Source organism: Pyrus communis, chromosome 3 (assembly GCF_963583255.1).
Source record: "Pyrus communis chromosome 3, drPyrComm1.1, whole genome shotgun sequence".
NCBI classification, from domain to species: domain Eukaryota; kingdom Viridiplantae; phylum Streptophyta; class Magnoliopsida; order Rosales; family Rosaceae; genus Pyrus; species Pyrus communis.
The window spans coordinates 24,733,550-24,753,321 of NC_084805.1; the positions used below are offsets into that span (position 1 = coordinate 24,733,550).

Consider the following 19,772-nt stretch of genomic DNA (forward strand, 5'->3'; position numbering starts at 1 on the left):
AGAAATTCCAATTTGGAACCCCTGATTCAATCAAAAGGGTTTTGTAGCTCATTTGAAGTGTGTCTTTAGAATATTGTTACAGTTTCTTTTTCATCGCAGTCATGTTGGTCTACTGTTGTGTTTGATTCAAAAGATTTATTTGTTTACGCTCATAAGATGTGATCAACTTGTTCTTTTGTTTACTCTATCAATTTGTTCTTTTGTTTACTCTATTGCTCCAAGAATTAATAAAAGGAAATGTTCACCACCATATTTTGTGCCTTATGCCATAGAATTTCAAGTAAAACATGAGTGCTTTGAGTTTGGAAAACTGTTTCTGTTGGAAATTCAAATAAAAACAGGCTGTAAAAGGTTGCTTCTAGCTGTTAGTTTCTTTACAGGTTGTATCCACACATGCTGCAACTACAAAGACTAAAGTTTCCTCCATGTGCTAGCTGAAATGGTGATGAAAGACAGCAAGTGTGCTGCCATGTGATGTGCTAGCAGGAAGACAGCAGTGTGCTGCTGTGTATTAGCCGAAAGAGTGTTGATTGCAAGCTGGAAAGATAGCTGCATATGTGTGCTAGACTGTCCAAAGTTCTTGCATGTGTTTTAAAGGGTGTAAAGATGTTAAACACCCCATTCATTGCATGTGTTGTTGCATTGTTTATCAATTTCTGTTTTGTATAAATAGGCCATCTTGCTAAGCTTTATAGCATCCCATCCAAATCCCATTTCCATTCTCATTTTCAGCTTGTAAGCTTTAAGAGTTGTAAACTCTTCTAATATTTCAAAGTGTTTGTTATCACCAAGCTTGCTACTTCTTTCATATATCAAAGTCCAAGTGTTTTTTTACCAAAGCTTGTTGCTTCCCTCCTTTCTCTATTTCTTTGTCCAATTTTATTGAGAGTGAAAGTGAGAGGTGTGATAGAGTTTGTAAACTTATCACCCACATATTTTGGTATTGAGTTAGTAAACTCTTGTGAATACCAACAATTGGTATCAGAGCCAGAATACCATTCTGGCAAGTGCAGTAGCTATGGCGTCCCATTTAGTGCAACTCCAAGTTCCCACATTGAAGAAAGAAAATTATGAAAGATGGTGCATCCAATTCAAAGCATTGTTTGGATCACAGGAGCTATGAGAAGTTGTCAGTAGTGGGTATGTTGTACCCACTGCCGAGCAAGAAGCCGTATATACTGCGGATCAAAGGAACACTCTCAAAGACTTACGAAAGAAGGACCAAAAGGCGCTGTATCTTCTATACCAGGGTTTGGAAGATTCAACGTTCGAGAAGGTTGCAGAAGCAACAACGAGCAAGCAAGTATGGGATACACTCAGTACAATCTACAAAGGAGTAGATCGAGTCAAGAAAGTGAGGTTACAGTCACTTCGAGCAGATTTTGAAACTGCTCACATGAATGAAGGGGAGAGCATCTCCGATTATCACTCAAGGCTCATTGTGATAGTAAATCAGATGAGGAGAAATGGCGAGAGACTCGATGAAGTACGAGTTATGGAGAAGATACTCCGATCACTCACATCTAAGTTTGAGCATGTGGTGACTGCCATTGAGGAATCCAAGGATTTGGAGGTGATGAGCGCAGAGGAGCTACTAGGATCCCTCCTAGTTCACGAGCAACGCATTCAGAAGAATGCAAACCCCATAACGCTAGAGCAAGCTTTGGAGTCAAAGTTGAATATTGACAAACCAAATGGAGCTCGTGGGCAGTGGAACTCACGTCGTGGGAGTTCATCTAACCGTAGCCGAAGACGAGCTCGAGGAAGAGGTCGAGGCTATGCACAAAATCGAGGTCAGTCTCAAGAGTGGAGATCTACTCGAGGAAAGGCGCATATCCAATGTCACAATTGCAAGCAATATGGACATTATGCCAATGAATGTTCACATAAAAATGGTGAGCATGTCAACATGGCAGAATCAAGTGGAAATACTGATGAAGAACTTACAGTCTTGCTAGCACACCATGATTCCAGTAGCCAACAAGATGTTTGGTATTTGGACTCTGGTGCAAGAAATCACATGTGTGGAAAGAAGGAGTTTTTTGCCGAACTAAAAGATGGGGCCTATGGATCTGTAAGTCTTGGTGACTCTTCAAAGTTGCCAGTTGAAGGCAAAGGGAAGATCAAGATCATCCAGAAGGATGGTAAAGAAGAATACATCTCTGATACCTACTACATACCAGGTATGAAGAGCAACATTCTAAGCATTGGTCAACTGCTCCAGAAAAGGTACATTATACATATGGAGAATATGTTTCTCACTCTCAGAAATGCAAGGAGAAAACTTATTGCACGTGTTCAAATGTCAAAGAACCGAATGTTCCCGTTGAAGTTGAACACAAAGATTGGGAGTTGCAACATCGGTGTGATGGAAGATGAGTCATGGAAATGGCATCTTCGATTTGGCCATCTTCATTTCAATGGCCTAAAGTTGTTGTCAAGTGGAGGAATGGTTCGTGGTTTACCCCAGATTGAAGCCACACGCCAAGTATGTGAAGGTTGTGTGCTTGGCAAGCAAGCATGACTATCGTTCCCTGTTGGTGATACATGGAGAGCAAAGGCACCATTGCAGTTGGTGCAGACAGATATATGTGGTCCATTGGATCCCATGTCTTATGGAGGTAATAGGTATTTTATTACCTTCATTGATGATTTCAGTAGAAAGACTTGGGTCTATTTTCTCAAGGAGAAGTCAGCTGCCCTAAAAATTTTCAAGGAGTTCAAGGCACTCACAGAGGCTGAAAGTAACCACAAGCTTGTGGCTGTGAGATCAGATAGAGGTGGAGAGTACACCTCCAATGCTTTCCAAGCATACTGCAAGGAGTAAGGAATTAGGCATCAACTTACTGCTGCCTATACCCCACAGCAAAATGGGATAGCCGAAAGAAAGAATCGAACCATCCTTGACATGACAAGGTCCATGCTTAAGGAGAAGAATTTGCCAAAAGAGTTATGGGCAGAAGCTGTAGCTTGTTCGATTTATTTGTTGAATCGATGTCCAACAAAGAGTGTCAAGAGGATGACACCACAAGAGGCTTGGAGTGGATACAAGCCGAATGTTACACACCTAAGAATTTTTGGGTGTGTTGCATATGCTCAAGTTCCAGAAGCCAAGAGGAGGAAACTTGATGATAGAGGTGAGAAATGTGTGTTTGTGGGCTATAGTGAAGAGTCCAAGGCATACAAGCTCTACAACCCACTAACTGGCAAACTAGTGGTTAGTAGAGATGTCATCTTCAGTGAGGAAGAAACATAGAAGTGGAACAACAAAGAAGTCAGTAAAGAGAAGATCGTCTCCACTGATTTTGAAGAACCAGAAGTTGTACCACCTATTGAGCAACAGCCTGCTCAAACAATCACAACAACTCCAGTGCACAGAATTGCAAGGAGTGGTCCTACATCTAGTGAGGAAAATAGCTCCTCAACTCCAGTGAGGTTAAGGAGTCTCACAGAGATTTATGGACAAGAAGAAGAAGAAACCAATTTTTTCTACTTCTATGCAGACCATGAGCCTCTCTCATTCAATGAAGCTGTGGAAGAAAATTGTTGGAAGAAAGCCATGGAAGAAGAGATCCATGCCATCGAGAAAAATGACACTTGGGAGTTGACAAAGCTTCCACCAAATCAGAAGGCTATTGGTGTTAAGTGGGTGTACAAGATCAAACGCACTGCAGATGGGAGTGTAGATCGGTACAAATCAAGGCTTGTAGCAAAGGGCTACAAACAGAAGTATGGAGTGGACTATGATGAAGTCTATGCTCCAGTTGCAAGACTTGAGACGGTAAGATTACTAATCTCTCTTGCCGCTCAGCATAAATGGAAAATTTATCAATTAGATGTCAAGTCAGCCTTCCTTAATGGAGTTCTTGAGGAAGAAGTGTACGTGGAACAACCGGAAGGCTTCCAAGTACAAGGAGAAGAAGAAAAGGTGTATCGTTTGAAGAAGGCTTTGTATGGCCTCAAGCAAGCACCACGAGCTTGGAACTCAAGGATTGATAACTACCTTCACCAAAATGGATTTCAGAAATGTCCATACGAGCATTCAGTTTACATGAAGAATGGTGCAAAAGGGGAGTTCTTAATTATTTGTCTCTATGTAGATGACTTGTTGTTTACAGGAAACAATGAAGCAATGTTCTGTGAGTTCAAGCAATCCATGTTCAGTGAATTCGAGATGACTGACAATGGATTAATGTCTTACTTTCTTGGCATAGAAGTGAAGCAAGGAAGTGACGGTATCTACATCTCTCAACAAAAGTACATGAGAGATATATTGGAGAAATTCAATATGGACAAGTGCAATATTGTCAACACTCCAGTTGCAACTGGATTGAAGCTGTCCAAGGAAGGAGAAGGTGAGTTTGTAAACTCAACCGTGTACAAAAGCTTGGTTGGAAGCCTAAGGTACCTTACAATCACAAGACCTGATATAGTTTATGGTGTTGGACTCGTGAGTCGATACATGGAAACACCAAGGGAGTCTCATTGGCTGGCCGCCAAGAGAATTTTGAGGTACATAAGAGGTACTCTAAACTATGGTCTATTTTATAATTTTGGTGAAGATGCAAAATTATTTGGTTATTCAGATAGTGATTGGGGAGGTGACCAAGATGAAAGGAAAAGCACAACTGGCTATGTGTTTTTTCTAGGATCAACAGCTTTCTCATGGACTTCAAAGAAGCAATCAATTGTTGCTTTGTCATCATGTGAAGCCGAGTATGTTGCTGTAGCCTCAACCATGTGTGAGGCAATTTGGTTAAGAAATCTGTTGAAGTCAGTGTGTCATCCACAAGTGGAATCGACTGTGATTCATGTGGATAACGTGTTTGCAATCAAACTTGCAAAGAATCCTGTTCAACATGGAAGGAGCAAGCACATTGATACCAGGTTCCATTTTCTAAGGGACCATGTGAAGCAAAAGACAATTGAGCTTGTCTATTGTCACACAAAGGAACAAGTGGCTGACATCTTCACTAAGCCACTACCAGTTGAATCATTCCAGTTATTGCGTGAAATGCTAGGCATGAAGGCGTTTTGATTTGAGGGGGCGTGTTGGAAATTCAAATAAAAACAGGCTGTAAAAGGTTGCTTCTAACTGTTAGTTTCTTTACAGGTTGTATCCACACATGCTGCAACTACAAAGACTAAAGTTTCCTCCATGTGCTAGCTGAAATGGTGATGAAAGACAGCAAGTGTGCTGCCATGTGATGTGCTAGCAGGAAGACAGCAGTGTGCTGCTGTGTATTAGCCGAAAGAGTGTTGATTGCAAGCTGGAAAGATAGCTGCATATGTGTGCTAGACTGTCCAAAGTTCTTGCATGTGTTTTAAAGGGTGTAAAGATGTTAAACACCCCATTCATTGCATGTGTTGTTGCATTGTTTATCAATTTCTGTTTTGTATAAATAGGCCATCTTGCTAAGCTTTATAGCATCCCATCCAAATCCCATTTCCATTCTCATTTTCAGCTTGTAAGCTTTAAGAGTTGTAAACTCTTCTAATATTTCAAAGTGTTTGTTATCACCAAGCTTGCTACTTCTTTCATATATCAAAGTCCAAGTGTTTTTTTACCAAAGCTTGTTGCTTCCCTCCTTTCTCTATTTCTTTGTCCAATTTTATTGAGAGTGAAAGTGAGAGGTATGATAGAGTTTGTAAACTTATCACCCACATATTTTGGTATTAAGTTAGTAAACTCTTGTGAATACCAATAGTTTCTGTGTTTAGGCTAAAAATGAAAAAGCTTTTCATTTCCTTTTAAGCTTGCAATGCAAAGTGGACTTCATTTAGAGGCGCAAAACCCAATCCAAGGAGAATAACTGCTCTGAAGAATATCGGCGTCCTTCAATCCCTAAATATTCACGTCAGTCGACAAGGCTCTGCTCAATGTGCTTCATACTATCGCCTAACTGTCATGGCGTCCAATTTTGAGCCAAGGATGGAACCAGTGGTACCAAATTATCAATCCTGCTAGTACCTATCATGCAGAGGCCTAGCAACAGAGTAACCACTGAAGAGTATATTCCTTCATTCTTGCAAACGTCAAACCTCCTTTAATCAAATGTTTAGTTGCACACTTGCAGTAAACCTCCTCCACCTCGCTTGGCCTAACAGGACCAATAAAGATGTGATACCTCCAACTTTTTACATTCATCATTTTTGAAAACTATAAATTATTTTCAAATTGAATACAAAGCAACCCTAAGCAATTGAAAGTGCTTGGTTGCCGCTAGCTAGTTTCCAAAGCAGTAATGTATATCCAAATGCTGGCAGATTTGTTTGGTATCCTTTCTTTTGTGAATATATTTCAAGGAATCTGCCATAGTCTTTTCGATATTCATGCTTTTAGCAAAGCTTGAGCTTGTTTATGAAGAATGGTTAGCTAGGCAACAAATGTACATATACAATTTATATGGAAAGATCATCTCCCATGCAAAGCTTCTCCTTTTTGTTTCTCAAACTATATGTAGGAAGTACATATACATAAATCTGTACGTCACATTGAGTTTTCCACATAACTTGGTCCTCATTCTTTAGGGGTTCAACTCTCTACCCACTGCGAGTCGAATAATAAACCTTAAGCCCAAAATAAATGGTGGAAGCCTGGAAGTTATCAATTGCAAGTCTGCAAACTGCACCATATAATAATCAGCTGAACCAAAACCCATTCTCTCAACAAGCCTCCTCATGTGTGGAGCGTGTGGCCATTGAGCCTAATTAACACGGGATTACCCTTGCTATGAGAAATGGATGCGTATCTATTTTGTTAGGGCAGCCTAGATTAATAATGCATTTCTGATGTCTGATGTACTTAGGGTTTATGTGCATGGCCGAATGTGTACATATGATTTCATTTAAAAACAAAAAGAATAGTAATCTAAGGACTAGGTGGTTCCAAAATATCATCATAAAATAATATTAATCTAAGTTTAACATTTTTTTAAGGTTTACTTATGTATGCAAATTACATGTCTCCATCTACTCCAAATTTTATTTTAGAATAATGTTAAATAGACTATTTATTTAAACCATATTTTATAAATCATACGATGTATTCTCTAAAAACTCTTAATTTGTTTTAGTCAAAGCAAGACAACCAACTTTTAAACCAAAATTTGCTTGAAACAAAAAGAAACCTCCAATATATGAATCGTCCATAAATTCTATTTTATGCTTCCAGCTGCATATAGAATAATACTAGATCTAAGCGACTGCAATCTTGTTGAAGGAGCAATCCCAGATGATATCGGTTGTTTGTCCTCTCTAGAGGACTTAAATCTTCGGGGTAATGATTTCGTTAGCCTTCCTGCAAGCATTAGGTGGCTTGATAATCTCAAGTTTTTGAACTTGGAGAGTTGCAAAAGTCTTCAAGAATTACCAGACCTCCCATCAAATGAAGAATTAACTGTAACAACTGACGACTGTACTTGCTTAAATTTGTTGCCACATCCACCAAATATAAGTAGATTAAGGTGGTTTTTTTTAAGAGCACTAAATTGCTACAGATTGATTGGCAATGATGTTAGACAAATAAGGAATATGATTGGAGTCCTTGTGTAATTGTATATAATATTATTATTGGAATAATAAGCCGTCCTACAGCCGTCAAGCCGTCCTACAGCCGTCAAGCCGTCCTACAGCCGTCCTACCTTGTCCTACCTACACACTAGGACGGCTACCTTGTCCTACCTACACATTTGTATCATGTATATATATCCTTGTAATCTTGTAGAGAAATATAATGAAAAAATTAAGCATTCTCTTCCATAAGCATTCTCTTCCATTTTTTCACATTCACGTATCAATAACAAATATATTTTTTAGCCTACATACCTTTTTCTACATGGTATACAGAGCAGGTTTATAACCCTAGCCCTAATTTTTTTTTCGGCAGCTTTCTCTGCCGTTCCCATGGCTGTTCGTGGCCCGTCCCGTCCCTCCTCTGCTCGTCCTCCCCTCCACTGCACCTACTGCAATTTTGATTATCATACCCGAGACACCTGCCATAAACTTCATGGCTATCCCGTTGGCCATCCCCTCCATGGCCAACCGTGGCGACCACCGCGCCGTGCCACTGCTTCCAGTTCTTCCCGCAGCCATGCACCTTCCAGACCTCCCCGGCAGCCACGGTTTTCTGCTTCCCGGCCCCATAATTTCACCCAGGCCAATCACGTGCAAGGCACCCAGGCCCCCGCCTCCTCTTCTACTCCAGCGACCCACCAAGTGCACGGGACCCAGCCCACTTTGCATGACTTGCAGCTTGCCATGCCTGACCTCTCTGCCGAGCAGCACTCCCGTGTTCTAGCTGCTCTACGTGACACCACCACCCCTCCTCAGGCCAATGCCGTGCTCACTACTGATTTTGCCCAAGGTTTGTTACCTGTCACCTCTCGTCATGGTCAATGGATTCTTGACAGTGGTGCTACGGATCATATTACTTCTTCCACTTCATGTTTGGTTAATTGTTCTCCTTCACATTTGCCGCCTGTTTCTTTGCCTAGTGGTGCTTCCGCTCCCATTACTTTTACCGGCACTCTTCCTTTAAATTCCTCAGTTACTTTGAAGGATGTTTTATGTGTCCCTAATTTCCGAGTGGACCTTTTATCGGTTGGTAAACTTACAGATGGATTATCGTGTTCCATAACCTTCTTTCCTTCTTGGTGTGTTTTGCAGGACTTGGTTTCGAAGGCGATGATTGGTGTGGGTAAGCGACGTGACGATCTGTATTACCTTGTGGCCCTTACCTCTTCTCTCCCCACCCGTCAACCTCTCTGCAACATCATTACCATTCCCTCCTCCCTCTGGCATAGGCGTCTAGGTCACCCCTCCTCCACTCGTTTGCAAGCTTTAGCATCTAAGTCTCTTAATTGTACTTTTGATTCTAGTCATATTTGTGATGTTTGTCCGTTGGCAAAACAAACTCGTCAACCTTTTCTTTTGAGTTCAATTTCATCAATTTTCCCTTTTGCTTTAATTCATTGTGATATTTGGGGCCCGAATCGTCAATCTTCTCTTTCTGGTGCTCATTATTTCTTAAGCATTGTGGATGATTTTTCTCGCTTTACGTGGGTCTTCCTCATGAAACATAAATCCGACACTCAACAATTAATTAAGGATTTTTTTGCTTATGTCACTACCCAATTCCGCACTACCATCCAATGCATTCGTACTGACAATGGTGGTGAATTTTTATCTCTTCGTAGTTTTTTCTCTGATCATGGGGTGCTTTTACAAACTTCTTGTGTTTATACCCCCCAACAAAATGGCGTTGTTGAAAGAAAACATCGTCATCTTCTTGAAACCGCTCGCGCCCTTCGTTTTCAATCCCATCTTCCTATCAAGTTTTGGGGGGAATGTGTTCTTACCGCTACTTATCTCATCAATCGTCTCCCTACCCGTCTTCTCCATCATAAATCCCTATTTGAGGTTCTCTTTTCGAAAACCCCATCTTATGACCACTTCCGCGTCTTTGGTTGTCTGGCATATGCCACCTCTGTCACTCCCACCACCAAATTTTCCCCTCGGGCTCATCGTTGCATTTTTCTCGGTTATCCTCATGGACAAAAGGCCTATACCCTTTACGATCTCGACAATCACCGCATTTTCACTAGTCGAGACGTCATCTTTCACGAAACTACTTTCCCTTATGCCGTTTCTCACCCTCCTATCCCATCCTCTTCGCCTACCCTACCCATCCCACCCCCTCTGGACTTTACATATAACCCACCCCTTCCTGCCCCGATGCCTCATCCTCCTCCACCTTCCTCCCCTTCCACGCCTCCCACAGATTCCCTTGCTGCCCCATTACCCATTCCTCCTCATGCCCCTGCCCTCTCGGCATCCCCTCCTCCCCCCCCCCCCCCCCGCTACTTCCTTACCTTTCACCTTTTTACCCACGGACATCCCTACTTCCCCACTACCTACCAATCCTCCCCTTCCCCGCACCTCTTCCCGTGCCCATAAACCTCCATCCTATTTAAAAGACTACATTTGCTCGCAGGTGATTCTGCCATCCCACCCATCTTCGACTTCGCAACCCGGTTCTACACAAGGTACGCGATATCCACTTTGTAATTTTCTCTCTTATCACCGTTACTCTCCCAGGCATTTTTCTTACATTAACTCTGTCAGTCGGACTGTGGAGCCTTCCTCCTTTGCCGAGGCTGCCACTGACCCCAAGTGGCAACGTGCTATGACTGAGGAGCTTCAAGCTTTACATGCTAATGGTACTTGGACTTTAACTTCCTTGCCCCCTGGCAAAATTCCCATTGGTTGTAAGTGGGTGTACAAACTCAAGCACAATTCCGACGGCTCTATTGACCGCTACAAAGCTCGTTTGGTTGCTAAAGGCTTCACTCAGGCTGAAGGTATTGATTATCATGACACTTTTTCTCCTACTGCTAAGATGATTACGGTGCGTTGTCTTCTTGCTCTTGCTGCTAGTCAGTCTTGGTCTCTTCATCAGCTTGATGTTAATAATGCTTTCTTACATGGTGACTTACATGAAGAAATCTATATGTCTCCTCCTCCTGGTCTTCGGCGACAGGGGGAGAATCTTGTGTGTCGCCTTCACAAGTCATTTTATGGTCTTAAGCAGGCTTCTCGCCAATGGTTTGCCAAATTCACTAGTGCCATCATTTCTGCCGGTTTTCAACAATCCAAAGCTGACTATTCATTGTTCACTAAAAAGTCTGGTATTTCTTTCACAGCTTTGCTCATTTATGTGGATGATATTGTGATTACAGGCAATGATACTAGTGCCATTAATTCTCTGAAGTCTTTTCTCTGTGATCATTTTCGGATAAAAGACCTTGGTGATTTAAAATATTTTTTGGGTATTGAGGTTTCTCGTTCCAAACAAGGGATTTATATTTCTCAACGCAAGTATGCATTAGAGATTCTCAAGGACTATGGTTTTTTGGGAGCACGACCCATTGCTTTTCCTATGGATGACACAAAATTATCTGATAAAGGAGAACTTCTCAAGGATCCTGAAAAGTATCGACGATTAGTAGGTCGGTTAATATATCTCACTATCACTCGGCCGGATATCACCTATTATGTGCATGTTCTAAGCCGTTTTATGCACGAGCCAAGGATATCTCATATGGATGCTGCGCTTCGTATTGTTCGTTATTTGAAGGCTACTCCAGGTCAAGGTTTATTATTTCGTTCTGACAACCAGACCAAGTTAACTGCGTTTTGTGATTCTGATTGGGCAGGTTGCCCTATCACTCGCCGTTCGACTACTGGGTATTGTGTATTCTTGGGCGGTTCTTTGATTTCTTGGCGGACGAAACAACAGAAAACCGTTTCGCTCTCTTCAGCAGAGGCGGAATATAGGGCCATGGCAGGTGCTTGTTGCGAGATAGTTTGGCTTCGTTTTTTGTTGAAAGATTTGAACATTCCTTTGGATGGTCCTTCCATTTTATTTTGTGATAATCAAGCAGCGTTACATATAGCTGCCAATCCTGTTTTTCATGAACGAACTCGTCACATTGAGATGGATTGTCACTTTATACGAGATAAGATTGTAGATGGCACAATAGAGACCAAGCATGTGGGTACGGCACAACAGTTGGCAGACTTGTTTACCAAACCTCTTGGGAAAGAAAAGTTTTCGGGTATGTTACGCAAGTTGGGAGTTCTTGACATCCACTCTCCAACTTGAGGGGGAGTGTTAGACAAATAAGGAATATGATTGGAGTCCTAGTGTAATTGTATATAATATTATTATTGGAAGAATAAGCCGTCCTACAGCCGTCAAGCCGTCCTACAGCCGTCAAGCCGTCCTACAGCCGTCCTACCTTGTCCTACCTACACACTAGCCGTCCTACAGCCGTCAAGCCGTCCTACAGCCGTCCTACCTTGTCCTACCTACACACTAGGACGACTACCTTGTCCTACCTACACATTTGTATCATGTATATATATCCTTGTAATCTTGTAGAGAAATATAATGAAAAAATTAAGCATTCTCTTCCATAAGCATTCTCTTCCATTTGCATTCTCTTCCATAAGCATTCTCTTCCATTTTTCCACATTCACGTATCAATAACAAATATATTTTTTAGCCTACATACCTTTTTCTACAAATGAAGCGAAGAATAACATGATATTTTTGATTGGCAATGAAGGGAAGAATAACATGATATTTTTGATGTTACATCGATTCCTTCAGGTACTCTCTCTCTCTCTCTCTCTCTCTCTCTCTCTCTCTCTCTCTCTCTCTCTCTCTCTCTCAACTTGTTTTCATTAATATAATTGTTTCTATGTTACAGGGAACCCCTCCTTTCGTCGTCCACAGTTTCAATATTGTAGCTCCAGGAAGTGAAATGCCAGAATGGTTCGATAATCAAAGAGTGGGAGATTCGTTAGTTGTAATGGTGCATGATGATGTACATCCAACTAAAGGCAAGTTGATGGGTTTTGCTTTATGCGCTGTTTTTGGACCTCAAAACCCAGCTGCCCTTGAACTTGATTGTGAATGTCATGCATGCGGAATTAAATGTCATTCGATAGTAGACGGATTGATGAACACCTCTTTGCTTGTGAATGGGGTTTATTATCATAAAGCTGGCAAGGTTCAGTCAGATCACCTTTGGTTACTCTATCTTTCTTATAAACGTGGTGATCCTAATAATTATTGGAAAGGTGACTTCGATGAATTTGAGTTTTCATTCAAGACCTTTTGTTCGGGAACGGAAACCAACAAATGTTTGAAGTTGAAGAAGTGTGGGGTGCGCACGGTGTACGAACAAGATGCAGAAGACCTCAACACCCTCTACAATAGCATTTCCCTTTACGAGCCTATGGACGACCCTCATTGTGCTCTCCCCAAATCGGCAGACGTGCAAAGTGCCCTTAATATGAAGCAAACAACTGAACATTTTGGTGGTGCAGGATCAAGTGGAAGCTCATCAGTCTCTGCTAAGGAATCACTTACCAAGAGCTTGAAATACGACTAATCGTCTTGTGCCAATTTAATCATCCGGTTTCTCCAAAAGAAGTACTTTATAAAGGGTAATATGCTTTCTCAGAATTCATTTCAGTAAACCTCCTAGTTGCAATTAGTCCTGTATTGAATTTCTGTAAACCTCTGCCTCATTACCTGTTAACTCGTTCTGGTGTCCAAAATAAAGCAGCTTCCTTTAACAAACAGAAATTCATTGACAGAATCCTTATGCAGTATTTTATTGGATCACGAAACTAAAGCCACTGAGAGAGAAAATCATCTATGTTATTAGAAGTATGCGAAACAATGTGGTCAATAGAATATCCTCTAAATCTTTTCCTTTAGCTCTTGGAAATATGATGCGTTCATGGTGTTTTCGTGCTTTAGCATTTTTCTCCGTGGAGACTTCAAATTTTTTGGTATACAACCTTTTCTGTCAATTCTCAAACTCAGAGTTCTCAAACCATTTTCGACATTGCAGTATGCACTGTTCTAAAAATATGTCTAGAACCGCCTACACCATAAGCGGCTGACCACCATCCCGATTAATATCAAGGCATTTGAAAAATTAAGAAAGGTCACGTAAACCTGCCTAGCCGCCCACCTAATCTCCACGGCACCCACCTAACCCGTCTAGACTCATCTAGGCACCCATCTAGACTTATCTAGGCACCACGCTTTGGTCGCAACACTTACTTAGATAGAAAATATATAATTTTCATTTTGCATTGTATTATTTCAGTACTTGTAAGATACTTGTTAAATACTTGGATGAAGGTCATTAAATAATTGTTTGTTTCTATGTTTTCAATATGTTTTAATACTTTATAATATATATATATATATATATCATTTTATTTTGCAATTTATGCACAATATAATTATGTATTTTTTCTATGTATAAGTAGACATTTATATTTTTATGTTAGATAAAATTAAAAATCCGCTTTAGCCCTGCTTAGGTGTTAGGCCCCAACTAGCTACCCGATAAACTTTTAACGTCTTTTAGAACTTTGACAGTATGTAGAACATTACGTAACAAGCGAATTATATAACAGTTCTACTTGTTGGAACCTGCAGGATATTTATTGTAAGGCCGAGTCCTTTTCTGGTTTGCCACTTTTTTCTTCTTTCCCTCTAGAATTTGGTTCTCGTCTCTTGAATTAAAATAGGAATATAAATGCTTCTGGTTTTTAGTGACAAACTAGAATTTGCACCCGCGCGTTGCTGCGAGATTGAAAATTATATGAAAGATTATGCACCTGCAATCTTTATAAACAATGTTCGAGTCAAAAACTGAGTTACAAATGCAAATGCAATTTATACACAACCTCATCATGAATGAAACAAATTTAAACATCTAAAGAGAATTCTATTTCTTCAAAGCAGAAAGGGGAAAATAATTGTTTCCTTAACTATTGAGGGAATACCTGCCAAATAAAGCTTACTACATTCTTAGACTTTTCATGTGCTACATGCAACGAACGTAAAGCTTGGATACCAGACTTGCTCCCAGTTTGAGTTGTATCCAAAGAAGGGATAACTGACATTATTTTGCAATAAATTGCAAAAAGTGCCTTGTACAGCTCTCCATGCTGCAGAAGAAAACAAACACAGTAGTCAACTAATGATGTACGATGATAAAACCATAAGGCAAATCAAAAGGTGATGGTGATAATTTAAAAAAAAAAAAATGCATGACAACTTCAAAATTGAGTTTTGGAGAGAGAGAGAGAAAAAGAGCAAAGAGAGGTTGTAAGCAAAGACCAAATATATAAGACTTTTCATTTACATGCATCCCAAATTAGGGTTCCAAAATCACAATAATTCTGGAAATTCAGGTTCCAACATTCCAGAAATAATTAAACAAAAAGAAAAAATTAAGAGAAGAGAGGGAGGAATAATGCATACCAAGGAAGAGAAAAAGCTGGAATGGATCGAGATGTTTAGGGACTGAAGTGAATTGGTATCTGGGTCTGTTTTGTTTTTTCTTGAAGTTATAGTAATTTGTATGCACCATCCATTTGTATTTATAGTAATTACTTGCACAAATCTCAATCACCTTACAATCTATCACTACACACATGTAGTTCATACAAAATTGCAGGAATAAATTAAACTAACAAATTAAAAGAAAGGGACAAATAATGCATACCAAGGAAAAGAAAAAGCTGGAACCGACCCTGCCATGGTATATAGGCATCTCAATTTTCAATACCAATTACCCTTCTCAAATCTAAACATCTCTCTCTAGTCCTCCCTCCCATACCAAAGTCCTCTCAACACCGCATCACATAGTAACACAAAATCGAGTTATTCATGATTACTCAAATCCCAAGTTGGGTGAGTGACTATAAATTCTCAAGGCATCTAGTGACCAAGAGAATGACGCTCAGTCTTACCTTCAAAAATAGCCATGTTAGGTTATTGTAAAAATTATGATCCACTTTTATCATATTTATTAAACTCTAAATAAAAGATTATGAACCATTGTGTTATTTACATGTACCAACATGCAGGAAAAACATAGGGTTTCATATTCCAAGAGAAAAATAAGTTAAGGAAAAACCTCAACACCTAACCTTATTATAATGGTGGCTGCTGAGTACAGCATCTGATCGTCTCAAGGACCTCTTTGAAACCGCCGTGGAAACATGTGATTGGGAATCTAGATGACAGCCTAGAACAACATTGTATTTCAAAGCCTGATATTCATAAAAACCTGTGTCAGCTTTAAAAAATCTAACTATTTTCTGAATCACCAGCTACAATTCTTTAAAATCAGTTTCCTGGAAACAAAGATCATTCAAATGTCACTATTATTAAACCTATTAGCAGGAACAAAGATTCTTAAACTTCCTATCTCCATATATGAATTTAAGGAGGAGAGAAAAACAGAGTTATGCAAGTATAGAGGTGCAGTGCAGTTGATTTTAAGTTGTCAATGGGAGAAAATACCTGGAGTTGGAGATAAACTTGGTGAAAGTAGAAATCTTCAAGCTGCAAACAAATTGATCCTGGTTTTTGTCACACAATGTCCTTTCATCAGAGAAAATTATAGCAAAACTTTTAAAACTAAACAAAATTGTGTGAAATGATTAGGAAAGCAGGATTTTTCCAGACTATGCAGAGAAATAAAATTTAAATTAAAAAAAAAATGTGAGTTCAAATAGAACTATATAGAGGTACAATGAGCAGAAAATCTTATTTAATGATAGTCTTTTAATTTATCATAGGTTTTTTTGTTACCAAAATTTAACAATTCAAATTAAATTCACCAAAAAAGCATACATGTTTTTTCGTTAACTTGTACATACATTTGTGAATAATTAAAGAAAAACGGCAGTTTAAAAATCTCACTTCTTCAACAGAATTTTGTAGGTGGATATAAGTATTTTGATTTTGTAGAAGCAAGTTGGATAACATGTAAACATACATAGATTACAATGCTGAGAAAATAAGTCTTTATCTTTTATAGTAATAAACTATAATTTTAAGAAATTTAATTACCATTTCATTCAAGAGTAAAGTTTGAACGCCTTGAAATTTGTGGAAGCTCAAAACCTGCAATATGAATAGTGACAAAAAGGGCTCAATTGTTGAGAAGCATTTGTAAAGAGGAACTCAACATTGGACCTCTAGCAATCACATAACTTTGCACAAAACACTCAGGTAACTTTACCAGGATTACACAAAAGAGACAAAAACAGAAGAATAATTCCATACCTCTGAATCTCATATGGGAGACCAGTAGATTCAAATGAATTGAATGGTGGAGGCACATTAGCACCCTTGCAAAAGATGTAAATCAGATCACTCTGAGCAGATAAAAAATTGATATCAGACATCCAGAGAACAGATCATCATTCAGGACAAAGTTGAGTTTGAAGTTCTTTGAACACCATTCGGAACAAATTCCCATGTTACCTTCATTTAGGACAAAAAATTTACAAAATTAAAGTTGGGTTTTTCATATTCTCTATTGGGTATCGAAAGTCGTGGGGAAAGATTGGAAACAACCAAACCAACATCCAATTTAGCACACACCTAAGAAAAACAGAAGCAAGAAACAAAACAATGAAAGATCATAAAAGGTTCAACAATACTAAACAAAATTACAGTTGGATTTAAAGATGCATACTCAAGCAGCTCCTTAGTGCTTTCAAATATGGCCAGGTCTTCTTCCTTGAGATTCAAGGATACTTCTATGCCATCTCCATCTCGTGTATCCATTAACACAATTAGATTCTTGAACTCCGTACCTGAAGTCACTCATGGTGGCTTTCCCCATCCAAAATCAGGTTCATAGAAAGGAAACCTGCATCAACTGCTGCAACTATAAGTTTCTACATCACTCCTTACCATGAGATTCCAATAATCCTTGAAAAATTCCCATACATCGTTTTATTTTAAATTCCCTTAAATATTCTAACACATTGATATGTACAAATTTTCACAGAATTAATGTAAAAATTACCTTTTTTTGGAGACCACAACCTCAAAAACCGCTACTTAACCCAGAAATTTAATCACAAAAAATTCTGCAAAACCTAAAAAAATTTATTAAACTGACATAAAACCAAACCCAAAAATATAAGGGTACAATTCTACAAACTCACCAATTTAATGAAGAATTCTCCAAAACCCAGAACCCTCTGCCAAATGAAATGGTCAAAGCATGGAAAGTAGACTCGAGAAATCCAATCGTTAAAAGCCATCAAAGGAAAGGTTGAAGTATAGCTATAAAAACAGGTCCAACCAAGTAAAGTAATCCACTTGGTTATTAAACGTAAAATTCTACAAAATCACTAAAAACTTGTTAAAATTCAATTATATTAAATCACAAATTTGAAGCTGATTTTGACATGCAATAGGTCTAAAAGGTACCTGAGGTGATAAGGTATGGTTTGACATCTTCTTCTTTCTTCACCTCTTTCTAAGGTGCTCTTTGCATAAACTACAGTAATTAAAAAAATAACCCAATTACGTTGTATTAATCTGTAAATACAATTAAAGGTCCACCAGAAAATTATATAACTCAAAATTAAACAACACCAAGATGAATTTAAGCAAAACCTAGATCAGATTCTAAAGGGGTTTATCAAAAATAATAATTTAATCAGAAATTAACACTAAAAATAAATAAAAAACCAAAAAAATTGCAATTTTATCGTTTCTTTTCACCTTTTAAGTTCCTGAGAGTGCTGGAAAGCTCTCGCTTTGCCATATTAGCTTTCTGGGCTTCTACTTTGGAATCTAAGTGAGAACTGAAGGCCCTGCGGGAGCAGAAGAGAAAGCAACCTCTAGCAACAGAGAAAGCAGTGAAGGTTTTTTAGCAAGAAAGTGCGGTTGGTAATTTGTGAGACAAAGATCGCACGGTGGAAGAGGGAGAGAAGGTAGCCTTGGAGAGCGAAAGGAATCGAGGTTCAAGAGCGACAGAAGCAGGGAATTGTGAGAGAGAAAAGTGGAACGGAGGGAAAAGTAGAGAAGAAAGGTCGAGAAGTAGTCGATGTGGAGCGATGAGCAACGCGTGGACAAACGGCATAATGGAGAAGAAACAGAGGGCATTTATGCCATTGAAAATGACAAAAGCTGAGGAGTGATCGACAGGTGGAGATGAAAGGCAAAGTCGTCTTTTTACTGTTAAAAAAAGGGAAAAAAATGGGCAGATAACAAATGAATTGGAAGGCACTTTCGTCCGCTTACTGTTAATGAACAGTAATTTTATCTTGTTGAGTATTAGTATATACACACATGTATGTATATTTCTCTGCCACTTTGCATTTATTATCCCTTTTTCGAGGAATGGGCCTTCGTTGCTACCACCAGACAATGGCAATGGCAATGGCATCCCCCTTTTCCTCTTGCCTCTTTCTCAAATGGAAAAGAAACAGTGAGAGAAATAAAATAATAACATGCATAAAAAAGAAAACCCACTTTCAGAGAGAGCTGCAACAGTCGGTGAGGGAGTTCTTGAGAAAAACAATTATATATATATATAATAAACAAAACAATCACCAATTGTTTTACCCCGTGGATAAACACATTGGTTTTTGGACAAAAAAATGATAAACAAATAGACTGCAGGACAAAACAAATGATTATAGTTGTTAGGAGTTAAATCCAGCCACATAGTTTGTGGCGCCAAAAAGGAAAAAAATTATAAAAATATTGTTTGGATTTTTAAAAGCAAAGAACCGCAGATGATGGAGAACGGCACCAGAAAGCAGAAAGGACAAAATGGTCAACTCACTGCACAATTCCAGAAAAAGACAAAAATTTGCTCAGCAAGCGAGGGACAAAACCGGGTGGGCACTGTTAATGAACAATGCCAATCCGCTGAGCTTTAGTATATATAGAATATAGAATATATTAACCATATAAAATAAGATTGTCTGAGTAAAATACATGTATATACTTGTCTGAAATATATATTCTTTTTATTAGAGAACGAGCAGAGAAATAGGTGTTAATTAGTAGTAGTACATTTTTTTTTCCCTGGAAATCCAATTCAAATTCTAGAGAAAGGAAACATTCCTCCATGCCAGCAGGCCCAGCACCAATGCCGGCACCTGAAAAATAAAGTTATCAGATACGTGATGGCATATACACAAGCAGCACGTTCCCATGAAAAATTTGTACAATACGCGGTTACAAATTAAGACTGGACTTTTTCAGTTCATAGGAAACAACACATTCAGAGATACTTCTCTCCATAAAAGCAGAGACATAGGTAGGGTTTCAATCCACAATTCAAACTTATTCTCGCTTACAAAGTTTAAACCAAGTTGGCCAATCTCTCTCTGCTTACTGCCTTGATCAA

General features: G+C 39.1%; 2 protein-coding genes across 9 annotated transcripts; one reads left to right on the forward strand and one right to left on the reverse strand.

Annotated features, from left to right (window-relative positions):
• The first annotated feature begins 7,196 nt into the window (after positions 1-7,196).
• On the forward strand, positions 7,197-14,117 carry LOC137729012 (uncharacterized). Its single transcript, XM_068467829.1, has 3 exons — positions 7,197-7,500; positions 12,116-12,175; positions 12,276-14,117. The coding sequence occupies exons 2-3, from the start codon at positions 12,143-12,145 to the stop codon at positions 12,960-12,962; spliced, it is 720 nt and encodes a 239-aa protein (XP_068323930.1). The 5' UTR covers positions 7,197-7,500; positions 12,116-12,142; the 3' UTR covers positions 12,963-14,117.
• Positions 14,118-15,143: 1,026 nt separating this feature from the next.
• Positions 15,144-18,469, reverse strand: LOC137729013 (uncharacterized). 8 transcript variants are annotated; one of them, XR_011067956.1, is made up of 11 exons: positions 18,134-18,467; positions 17,837-17,906; positions 17,569-17,746; positions 17,427-17,490; positions 17,091-17,276; positions 16,877-16,996; positions 16,676-16,767; positions 16,460-16,513; positions 15,908-15,966; positions 15,532-15,654; positions 15,192-15,346 (listed from the first exon to the last, which is right to left on the reverse strand). XR_011067956.1 is itself a non-coding variant. In XM_068467831.1 (10 exons), exons 5-10 carry the CDS (start codon positions 17,180-17,182, stop codon positions 15,320-15,322), a joined length of 402 nt encoding a protein of 133 aa, XP_068323932.1. In that variant the 5' UTR covers positions 17,183-17,276; positions 17,427-17,490; positions 17,569-17,746; positions 17,837-17,906; positions 18,134-18,468; the 3' UTR covers positions 15,191-15,319. The 8 variants fall into 8 exon arrangements, 2 of the variants coding, with proteins under 2 accessions (XP_068323932.1, XP_068323931.1); XR_011067953.1 differs by lacking the exon at positions 16,877-16,996 and having other exon boundaries at positions 15,144-15,225; positions 16,460-16,510; positions 16,674-16,740; positions 18,134-18,464; XM_068467831.1 differs by lacking the exon at positions 16,877-16,996 and having other exon boundaries at positions 15,191-15,346; positions 15,908-15,949; positions 16,460-16,510; positions 16,674-16,740; positions 18,134-18,468.
• Between the last annotated feature and the right edge of the window lie 1,303 nt (positions 18,470-19,772).